The sequence below is a fragment of the Liolophura sinensis genome, chromosome 6 (assembly GCF_032854445.1).
Source record: "Liolophura sinensis isolate JHLJ2023 chromosome 6, CUHK_Ljap_v2, whole genome shotgun sequence".
In the NCBI taxonomy this organism is placed as follows: domain Eukaryota; kingdom Metazoa; phylum Mollusca; class Polyplacophora; order Chitonida; family Chitonidae; genus Liolophura; species Liolophura sinensis.
In genome coordinates, this window is record NC_088300.1 from 65712017 (window position 1) to 65723635 (window position 11619).

General features: G+C 39.4%; 1 protein-coding gene and 1 long non-coding RNA gene across 2 annotated transcripts; both read left to right on the forward strand.

Annotated features, from left to right (window-relative positions):
* Positions 1 to 1168: 1168 nt before the first annotated feature.
* On the forward strand, positions 1169 to 7873 carry LOC135466517 (uncharacterized). Its single transcript, XR_010444124.1, has 5 exons — positions 1169 to 1273; positions 2838 to 2924; positions 6041 to 6150; positions 6731 to 6833; positions 7718 to 7873. It is a non-coding gene; the product is annotated as an uncharacterized LOC135466517 (long non-coding RNA).
* A 78-nt stretch (positions 7874 to 7951) lies between these two features.
* LOC135467442 (BPTI/Kunitz domain-containing protein-like) lies at positions 7952 to 11254 on the forward strand. The gene is made up of 4 exons (XM_064745215.1): positions 7952 to 7987; positions 8035 to 8323; positions 9071 to 9226; positions 10169 to 11254. The coding sequence occupies exons 1-4, from the start codon at positions 7952 to 7954 to the stop codon at positions 10363 to 10365; spliced, it is 678 nt and encodes a 225-aa protein (XP_064601285.1). The 3' UTR covers positions 10366 to 11254.
* The last annotated feature ends 365 nt before the right edge of the window (positions 11255 to 11619 follow it).

Genomic DNA, 11619 nt, shown 5'->3' on the forward strand with positions numbered 1-11619 from the left:
TTGGTTATTCATATTTGAGCCACGTTTCTGTGTAATTATTTATCTCCTCTTATAAAGTTTGTGAAGTCATATATTTTGTAGTGAACATTCTTAAATCACAGTCGGTTTCATACCTGACTCTTATCAAATATAGCCCCATGCAAGGGACATGGACACTTCTACTTTTTTGTGTGATAAAATAAATAAATAAATAAATAAATAAATAACATATACAGGATAAATTGCTAAACCAACGTTTTTAGCTTGTTTTTTTTTTTAATTATTTTTGTTTATTTTTAATGAGACCCTGACTGGTAATTGGTTGGTCAAAACATATCTATCGTGATATCCGTAACTGTAAAGCGCGTCGTGATTGCAGTATTGTCTGGGAGAGGCTTTTCTTAGTAGACCAACACAGCTTCATGGCCCACTTTTCACACTTAATTCAGGGCAACCTACAAATTGCATGTCATTTCCGATCAGCTGCCCCATATTCAACTTGTCCTTCCACTGCCTATTCGGTTCGTTTAGTACCTGCACCGGATCCAAAACATTATAGTGAAGTTATTATATAGGACAGGACATTAATGATCAAAACTGGTACCGTACTCAACACCTACCTATCCCTTGGTAACCCCTTTATCTCTGTCGTAGTGTTGTGTCGATTGATTATTTCTTAGGCCCATATAAACCTTGATGTTGATCACGTTGGTGAAAGTTTACATATTTTAACTTTTGCATTCTAATTCAGAAACGGTTGCGAATTTTATTTTCCACAAGATTTCTCTATGAGTATTTGTTTTCCAGTCGAGCTGCGTTATTAAGTGTGTCATTAAGCCTGTAGATAACACCGACACTGTATATGCCATCAGACAACTTAGCAGCAATTGGCTATAGCACCGCAAAGACACCCCCCCCCCCACTCCCACCCCTTGACAAATGCAGCCCGAGGTATATAGTAACCTATAAATATCACTTGTTTTCAGTTCGAATACAAATCCAAATTTCAGGACGACTTTTATGAACTGGCTTTGTATGCAAAGCAGGATGTTTCTAGATTAAAGATCCGACTTAAGAGTACATCTGTTCTCTAAACCCGGATATGAAACCTTCCTTATTTTAAGACAGAGGCACACAGTGACAACACCGAGCGCTGTGACTGGCTTCTGCGTCATACCTCTATAGGCTATATAAGCACGATTGTTGTACGTTACGGTCAGTCATTTATACTGCCAGTCTCATTGAGTACGGTTGAACACATATGCGCCTGTCAGCCGAAACATACATATACCAGGTAATTCATTTAATTAACTTCCATATTGTGTTTCAGAGTAGTCTTTTGTTGATGTATCAGTATTTCATCTTTTCATATTTTGTTTTCGTTAGTACAGTTTAGCTTAAATACGTCATAAAACCGGCCTTGTTTGCTGCTTGCTATTGCTTAGCTCACGAAAACTTACGGTAGTACATTATTGCGGGTGGGTAGTGGTAATGTTTAGGGAGTTGAAGTTACATGCTTTTTAGTGAGTTTTGAGATGGTTTTAGGCAGTTATAATTACATGCTTGCGGCCGAGTACTGGTACAATTTTTGGGCAGTTATAGTTACATGCTTTTTGGTGGATTTTGATACAGTTTTAGGCATTATAAATACATGCTTGCGGCTTGGTCGTGATACAATATTTTGTAATAATTGCATGCTTGCAGATGCAGTACCGCAACTTTTGTATATAGGCACTTACAGTGACAAGCATTTATGTCTTAAGCCACGATCCCTCCACCTCTTCGAGGGAAATCACATCTAGGTCAAAATCTTCATCATATCAAGCGCACTAAACAGGCCCATTTATACGGACGTGGCTCTATATATCTTCATGAGACAAATAGAATACCTACTGGTATATACTGTCAACCATAGTCGCTTAATTCACGACCTTATCTCCATGCCACTGTCGGCTCCATTAAACTATCTTGTTGGCCCTAAAATCGCGAGTTCGACCTCAAAGACATGGCAAAAAAATTTTCATCTGTATTCAACACAGCGGGGTTTACTTTAGAATTTTCACGTACTTATACCTATTGCGGAGACGTTTACACGTGAACGTCTTTGAAGGTGTATAACGATATTATAATAAGTTAAAGTAGGTCACCGCGAACTTAGCTTAATGGAAAACATAAGAACTAAAATATAGTGTATCCCATAACTGTCTTAGGATATAGCACGCGGCGAGTTACCAAATTGTCGTCAGCACTGCATGGCTATCAAATTTATGTAAGGAAGACTTACATGTATGTCTTCGTTGTTAATGCATTTATCTTATTTTGACATATAGTTCCTCTCTATTGTATTACTATGCCAGGAAGATTTGTCTAATATTTACATGAAATTGGAGCGCTTTTTAACATGTAAAATTTAATTGGTTATTTATTTGATTACTGTTTAACGCCATACCCAATAATTTTTCGCTTATACGATTTTAACATTTGATAATGGTAAGTTTTCCCTCTATCTGGTATCGGCATGCTACCCGGATATCCATTTTACTGCACTAATTTTACTAAATACGATCTACTCGGCATTATTTGTAGAGCATGATGCAATAACTACAGTAATTAACATCATATTGCATCGATGTGTCAGCATGCTGTACCCATGCCATTGTCAGATATGCAATGTGTACTACAGGGTTTGACCGCTATTAGACGCTATAATAAGGCGCTATTCGAGTTTGGTCACGCAAGCGTCCAAACATGAGTCGCGAGTTCGTAACGCATTTCTGTTTGTTCTTCTTCCTAGCTTTTAAAACAGTCCTGTTTTCTCTATTAACTGACAGATTGCTTTTCTCGCGTGCCTGTTTCAGACATGTTGAAGTTACACTGTTTGCTGGCCGTGTTCCTGGTGCTGGTGGTAGCCAGGTCCACTTCTGCCTGGTGGTGGGGGCGCAGAGGTAAGAGATCTTTTACATCACCTGTAAATATACATTTATATGTGTTTAATCAGTATACATGTTTGTAATAGTCAATGAAATCGTTTAGAACATATAGAATAAAGTACACTGTATGCTGAGGTCAAGTGTTGAGCAATCACATAAACTCTAATATATCTAACCCATCTGAACCATATAATGGTGAGACAAACTCATCTTCAAGGTAGACCACTGAGCAATGAAATAAATTCTGATATATTCACGGTAAGCCATCGATATATCGCAGTGCGATAAACCCCAGTATGTACATGGTAAACCATTGAGCAGCGAGATGAAGTCCGGTATCTAAACGGTAAGCCATTGGGCAGTGCGATAAACTCTGGTATCTACACAGTACAACATTTGTGATATGAGATGAAGTCAGGTATCTACACGGTAAACGTTTGAGCAGTGAAATAAACTCCGGTGTCTATACGGTAAACGTTTGAGCAGTGAAATAAACTCCTGTGCCTATAAGGTAAACTCCGATGTCTATACGTAAACTGTTGAACAGTGAGGTAAATTTCGGTATCAGCACGGTATACCATTAGGATTAAGTACGGTATCCACAAGGTAAACCGTTGAACTGTGAGATAAAATCCTGTGTTTATAGACAGTAAACAATTGAGCTGAAGAATAAACCTCGATATCTACACGACTACATATATACTATGGGCAAGTGGGCTTATAGTATTATAATGTTTCTGGATTGGATACATTATTTAATATTTCTGCTCACAATAGTATTTTAAAACTATAATTCCTAAATAAATTCAAAATCGTCAAAGACATCTGTGTGTAAATGTAGGACTAAATATGATTAAAGACATCAGTAAACTTGATAAAATGTTACTCAAATAGCATGCATAGCCCTTATGCAATAAACAACTTCACGCGCGAAACGGATTCACAATGGAGTCTGTAAGTATAGAGGTAGAGATTAATGGTGTTAACTGTTCCTTGGGAATTATTTTTGTATGGCAGTTTTCTCCAAACAGAAAAGCTTTAAAATTCTTCCATTTGTTTTGCGAACAAGGCCGTTCTAAAGAATGCACATATTCGACAGGGTTAGTTCAACAGTTGCTTGTGTCGATGCAACTCATTTGTTAAAATTAGCCTCAGTTTGTTTAAACAATCAGAGGCATTGTATAAATTCAATTTAGAGCCATGCACTGGGTCATTTAGACCCACTTGTGTGAAGGCTGATAGCATAGCACGGCGGCGTAAACAATGGGAGCATATGAACCACAAGCCTGCCTGTCTTTCTGTCCGTGTATGTATGTACGTATTTATGTAGGGGTGTGTCGTCCAGCCAGTCTATGCTGGGCGAAGTTATGCGCTATTATTTCTTAGCATGATATACAGTATAATTTAGCACAAACTTTTTAAAAATTATTTCTACGTGAAATCTTTTATTGCATGTTAAAACATGCAATTAAAAAGAATTTTACTGAACAGCTATGAAAACGGTCTGGCACGTGACTTGACTCACGTACATGTATGCGTATATATATTAGAGGCCATGATACTATGAAAAGTTAAGACAAAGTGAGATTTCTCTAGTACAGGGGGTAAAAGGAACATCCTGAGAAAGTTATATAAGAGCCAACACGATATTGTCACGGATTCGTGGATAATGTCATCGGTGGCGTTCAAAATGCATATCGGTGATGTCTCCATGGAGTGGCAGTACAGCTGCTTCAACCTGCCAGACTTCACGTGTCTCTAACGGTACTAAGCGTGCCTTATGTAAGAGGGCTGCCCCGGCATCGCCGCAGCTCCAGCTGAATCTGTCAAATGCCAAGGGTTTGTCAGTCAGCGCCCAGTCTCACTTCTACAGCTTGGTACTGGGTAAATCTTTTCCGGGCTGGAATTTCTAAAGCTGTTTGTTAACTCCGCCCGTCCTCAATCCGGTACAAGGCACTGCTGTGTTTGTTTTAGCATATTCCGTTCACGCTGCAACAACCCTTTTGTGTACACCAGCTTGCCAGGGACAGCTGATTCTTTTTACTTCGTTGTATAATGGTCGTGTGACGAGTTTGAAAGTCATATTTCTTAATTAATGCTGGAACAGTGCAAAGACATCATTTGAAAATAGTTTTTTAAATGCCAGTGTGAGCAGACACATAAAATAATATATTTTTGAATAACGGGCAAGAAGCTGATATATTCACCTCGTCTTAACATTGACATTACATTGTCGTTTAAAGCAGCCTTAATAAATTGCAGCCTAAATCACTGCATTCTTTCTTACTTAATTCTGCTTAAGCCATGGCGCTAGGGGGTGTTTATGTTGCTACGTTTTAAACATATTCACGAACAGTTGGAATAAAACCCTAACTGGAGTAAACCAGCAAGAGACCGGGTTTCACCGGTAATATGTGTGACTGTTTGCAACCTCTCACACTGTCGTCACTGCACTGGTTTTACTCTCTATGGTATAGTCTTTATTTTGTTTTTATTTATTTGATTGGTGTTTTACGCCGTAGCCTACACAAGAATATTTCATTTTATACGACAGCGGCCAGCATTATGGTGGGAGGAAACCGGGCCGAGGCCGGGGGATACCCACGACCATCCGCAGGCTGCTGGCTAGTCTTTAATTATATTTTATTGGAGCGTTAATATGGTTAAGTTACCTGTTGTGATCGGATCGGCAATTTTGTTGCTGCTTACTGTAAATTTTTCTCCATTTGATATGTTTCATTTAGCATGCAATGTGCGATTTATGAGGTGACACGAACACGCCCTTTAAATGCTTCGAATACCATTCTTATTTTTAATAAAGCTAAACGTTCCATATCAGTGAATTCACGCCTTGTGGTTGAAAAGGAAATGGGGACTGTAAAGATGACATCATATTCGAATCGAGAAGGATATAGAAGCCTTTGCTACAACCGCAAAGTGTCGTGCACTGGCTAAAACAGTGCGTTGGGCTGATAATAATAGGTATTGGTAATATAATCATGATACAACTCATCATCCTGAAACTGAAGCCTTATTTGCTTATTAGTCTGTCTCTGACTCTGTGAAATCGGTTCACACACACACATATATCGTTGTTTTCACCTTGTTTTGTGATTTCTTCATTTGCCCAGATTGCCCCCAGTTACCGCATTGCCCCATGACATGTGAGAGTGGATATGTGAGCTCTACTGACTACAACGGTTGTACCAAGCAGCTCTGCAAATGTAAAGATGTCTGTGAGGTAATGGAAATGTTTTAAAAGAATTTCAGACGCTTGAAACAATTTATGTCGAGGTTAGCGAAAATAATTATGCGAGCGAGACTCGAACTCACTAGTCCCGGTGTCCAGCCCCACTGATCCAATAAATGAACCGACTACGGTATTCAAAGTGAAATACTTTACTGTATTATGTAAAGGCGATGTTAGATACCCAGAGTTGTGTGTTCGAATCTCGCTCTAACACGTTTGGAGAAAAGTTCTTCCAATATCGGAATTCAAATATATCAAATTCAAACAATTCCACACACATGTACCATCCCTTTGTATTTATAATTCCAACGTTTAAGCATTCATGACCATTACAAGTATATATTACTTTTTGTTGACTGACCTTACTGCATAAAAAGTTGTTTCCAGACACAAGTGAAGATGTACTAGGGGAATAATAAATCATGTATACAGAGATAATGATATTTGTGAATGTGCTCGATTATGCTCATACTTTAGCCAATGTTTTCACAGTAAAAAATCATTTTAGTGGTATATGCCTATATCGTCTTATTTTTAAAGTCATACAGTTAAATATTTTTTGGTTTTGCAGCGTTTTAATTGCCCCACTAATTACGAGATGCCAGAAAAAATTCCACTGCAAGAAATGGGGTGGATGTTCCGTCTATCAACATGTGTCGGTCAGTATCCTTAAAGTAAATTGATGTATTGATTTGATTTATATTTATGCCGTGCCTCAGAAATTTACAACTCAAATTGACGGCAGTCGGGTTTATGGGTAGAGCAAACCTGAGTGCCCGAACTATTGCCAGGTGCCTGACAAATTTCGCGAAAAGCAGAAAAGCTGGATTCTAGTCTGCGACCCCATTGCCCAATATAAAAGTCAAGTCCGACATTTGTGTACCACTGGCAAACCCATGAAAGCGCGACCAACAGGTGCCTGTCATTGATATGTGACCCCGTCCCTATTTTACAGTACTGTACTGTACGAAAAGAAAAAAACACGCATATATTACAGCTAGCTAGGATACATGCTTCAAGGTGCAGGCGCTTGTGCGCGGTCCAAGACGATAACTGGGCAAGACCCCCGTCCCCCTAACAACTTCAAACCAATTCCCAAATAAGGAATATGTAAGAAATAACGTATAAGTAGGAAATAAAGCAGGCAACATTTAAGAGAGAAGCAGTCATCAGTTTCCACTGATGTCAATATTTTAGGCATTGTATGAAGCTATATCCAATTCAAATTTCAGATTCCTATTCCTTGAAAGTTTCCAGGTCAAGTTGATTGTAACTGTTCATAGAAGCACCAGGTCGATGTTACAAGATGGATGCGTATGTGCCCCTACAGGTTACAACTTGGCACTAGAGAGAGGGCCATAGATTTAAATCTGGGGATTCATGGGTCATTCAGCGGTGACCCAAAACCATCATTTGCAATGAGAAATAACCTTTGCAATAGCAAACGTCAAAGTAATCAGAGACTAGAGCTGCTTAACAAACCTCCTGATGTAACTGTACTCTTGACAGTAACAAAAACTCCAGATATTTATGTAAATTTTGTTTTGGACTTTTCCAGCTGTACTTGTGTTGAACCCCAAAAAGGGTCTGAATGCAGACACTACTATGCCATCAACAACTACAACGTCCACAACAACAACTACAGTTTCCACGACAACCAAACTCACAGTTAAGCAAACAAAGCACAGACAGATGCCCCGGTGAAAGTCTCATCACCCAGCAAAACAGCGGCACCCAGCCCTGTGCCAGAGCGGGGGTCAGCATCTACCTAGATGGCGCTGTGGTGCTCAAGATGTCGGATCAAGACCTTGCCCAGAGTCCTACCAATGTGAATTCGCTGGTAGAGGAAGGTCATTGTGTTGTCCCATTCCCGAGACCTCGACAACCACGCTGGGCACCCACCACCTACCACCAAGCAGCACCACAGCGGCCCCTGACACAGCACAGGTGGAGTCCGTCACCCGGAAGCCGTTGACTAATACCCTGTGTCGCGATGGAGCAAGCCCCACCTGGCGGGCTGGTACTGCGGCAGGGGTGGAGAACCCTGTCCCAGCTCCCACAAATGCCTCATCCACCCCCGCCGACCGGTTCGCTGTCTGCTGTCCCATACCAGTTCCCGATGACGAACCTACCCAGGTGCCCGTATCACAAAAGAGACTCCCAAGTATGTCCATTCTATGCATTTTTTGATATACAAACTCCGTCGCACAGTATCGGAAATGATTAAATTGCTGTTAGATAAATGTCATGCAGCGATGTTAATCGCAATTTATTAGACGTAACTAGTCTTGAATTACTCAACATGCCATGAGGAACAATTCCAACCTGGACAAGCTGTGTAAATCACATGATTCCCTGCTGTTACGTTGTGCAGTGCTCGTCTGTGATGTATTATACAGGGTGTCCCAGAAGTCGCCATATTGAGGTTGTATGCTTGGGCTACAGAGCGGTGTGTTGCCCCATCTCTTCCAAACATAAAAACCAATTCAACTCTTTCTGGTACTGTTAGTTTATTAGCCATAATTAACGATGAAAGAGAGAAACAATTTAAAATCAGTATTAAATCTGAAACACAGAAAAAAAAATGAAAATTATGATGGAGCACGACTTCTGTGACACCCTGTACAGAAAATGAAGAATCATGCACTTTTGTAGTATTTAGATCTATGCCATTTACTCTTTCATCTGATCTTCAGAATGATCAGAGTCTTTACAAAATGTGATATGCCGAAAGATAAACCTTTTCAAGCTTAACAGTATATAGGATCAAGGGAAATAATATGCTATTGGTGAACATTTCACATACTTTTTGGGGTGTTTTCATGGGAATTGGTTATAGTACAGTTTAGGTCAGTACTTTTGTTTATGTCCCCGGTATGCAGTGATCAGTTGATTTGCTTCTCTCTTACAGTGTGCGAACAGCCCGCGAAAGTCGGTATGTGCAAAGCCAGTCTGCCAAGATGGCACTTCAATTCCAAATCAGGGAAGTGTGAGTTTTTTCGGTATGGAGGATGTGAGGGTAACGCCAACAACTTCAGTTCGCTAGAATCCTGCGAAAATGCATGTGGTAAGTTTATAGAATACTCAACCAATTACCATCAAAACATATAAGACTTTGTGTATATATATATATATATATATATATATATATATATATATATATATATATATATAAACTGCTTTATGTTTCATTCATACGTGCATGATCAGTCCTTTTCATCTGTTTTGCAAACACTCTATTCGGCAATACCGACGTATGTCTACATGCATTTCTAATATCCATGGTCAATCAAAAAGGGCTTTCTCATTGATCGCATCACATATAGCTTTACATATGGCGGCAAAATGAAGCGAACATGGGTTTGGAAGAGACCCAGTCAGCATGTCTTAAGTGGCAACCACGCATCAGACTAAAAATTCAAATCAGAGTTAAGCCGTAATCGGAACTCGAGCCAAAGATAAAAAACAAATGTACCTGATTCACGATTTATCTGCCACTGACCGTGCATGTGTAGCATAGCTTGGATGTAAGCAGTAACCCATAGAATATAAGGACGACAATGCAATTTCTGTTGATAGTAGGCATGTGGGCATAAGCGACATTTAATGCGGTCGCTGTGAATTCAAGTCCAGCTTATGCTGGCTTCCTCTCCGGCCGTACGTGGGATGGTCGTGGGTTTCCCCCGGGCTTTGCCCGGTTTCGACCCACCATAATTCTGGCTGCCGTCGTATAAGTGAAAAATTCTTGAGTACGGCGTAAAACACCAATCAAATAAATAAATAAATAAGCGACATTTACAGTTTACTGGTGTTTTCAAAAAGGATTTTGGACGACAATGTCAAAGTTGATAATATCGCGTTTGCAGCAAAGTTCATGTAAGAGGGAACTATTCTCAGGTTTTTCAGCCCAACGATCATTGAAACATACACTATTTCACGAATTGACCATTATGATCAAATTGTGTGTTCATTACACAATGCTTATATGTACACGTATTCTGTTAAACAGGAAAACCTGGTGTCAGCTATTGCTCTCTCCCTCCAGTAGTCGGCAGATGTCGTGCAGCGTTCCACAGGTTCTATTACGACTCCAATGCTGGTGCTTGTAAAGAGTTCACTTACGGTGGATGTGAAGGAAACGGCAACAATTTTGTCTCACCTGCACAATGCGAACAGTTCTGTCGGCCAAAAACTATCTACGTATAAGAGTATTTATATACTTGTCATGGTTTGGGGGACTGGATACATGTGACAGGAAAGGAAATTTACGACTATCAGTGCGATGGACTGAAATTATGGCGTTTTATTGTTTTGGTAAGCTAACCTCAACGTCCGCCATCAACTTTAAACCGATGAAAATATGAATGAAATGAAAATGTCATAGATACAGGAAATAGGCTACTGGGCACCTGTGAAAATGTCTAACATTGGTCAATGGGGTGGCATAAATTCACAGAATCCAGACTTCCAAATGCTATATTAATATGCAAACACCCGAAATTGCTTTTAAAAGCATCTGTATACTTATGAATCTGTTTTCTGTACGCTGTTAGGCCGTATTTTCTTATTCCTCTTCTAGGATTTTTTTTATGTCTGATAATCACCACTAGTCTGACGCCACCAATTAAGGTGATATCGAATGCATTTTTTGTAGTGTTCTAATTTTCGTTTGTGTGCTTTTTGCAGTGTCCTCAGATATTTATCATGCAACTTGTATAACTATTATCAGTTAAGCATGTAAATTATCGCATACCAGCATATAACATTTAATAATGAGGTGAACTTCGTGAGACAAAATCAACATGCTGGATGACCTAACTCATATTTATTTATGATCATGTGTACATTTACATAAATGCAGATATACATTTGTCTTGTTAAATCCGGTGGAGCGTGCATAATAGTAAGCTTCTGAATTTGTTGCTAAGCTCGTATGTATACATAGATAACGTCATAATCAGTGCTCCGCGGGTCGGATGTACACCATTGCACATGTGTAAAAAGAAAAGTACTTGAGTGTTAGGATACATTGATCTATGTTTTTCATGTATATTTGTAAAAACAATAAATGCGTAAAAAAAACTTAAATTCTTCATGTCCTTGCGACAAATAGTTGAATTTATTTATTATGTATTTTTTCAGTTGCATTCAGACTTGTCATTGGTTTGTCACTGGTTTACTAGGTGCATGGTTGATAAGAGTTTACGAATTAGAACCAACTGGAGGGAATGGGGTGGATAGAACAGGGGATATAGAAAAGAGTAGACTGCGTAATTTAGGATAATTTCGTTCCGGTTGACATGCTGGGGTCTCATCAACATCTGCTTTTATCCGTCAATTCCTCAACAATCAAACATATGTTTGTGCGTAATAACTAATATAACCCTTTGAACTGTATAGGCAGATAGTCAGTGTATATGAATTCATCGGAGAAGGCAAGTCAACCACATCCTGAATTGC

Bases quoted from the DNA above. Each gene is read 5' to 3' on its own strand.
- LOC135467442 (XM_064745215.1), top strand. From the start codon at position 7,952: ATGTCGGATCAAGACCTTGCCCAGAGTCCTACCAAT. The intron at 7,988-8,034 runs GTGAATTCGCTG...CCCATTCCCGAG, and splicing joins TTGCCCAGAGTCCTACCAAT to ACCTCGACAACCACGCTGGG. The intron at 8,324-9,070 runs GTATGTCCATTC...TCTCTCTTACAG, and splicing joins ATCACAAAAGAGACTCCCAA to TGTGCGAACAGCCCGCGAAA.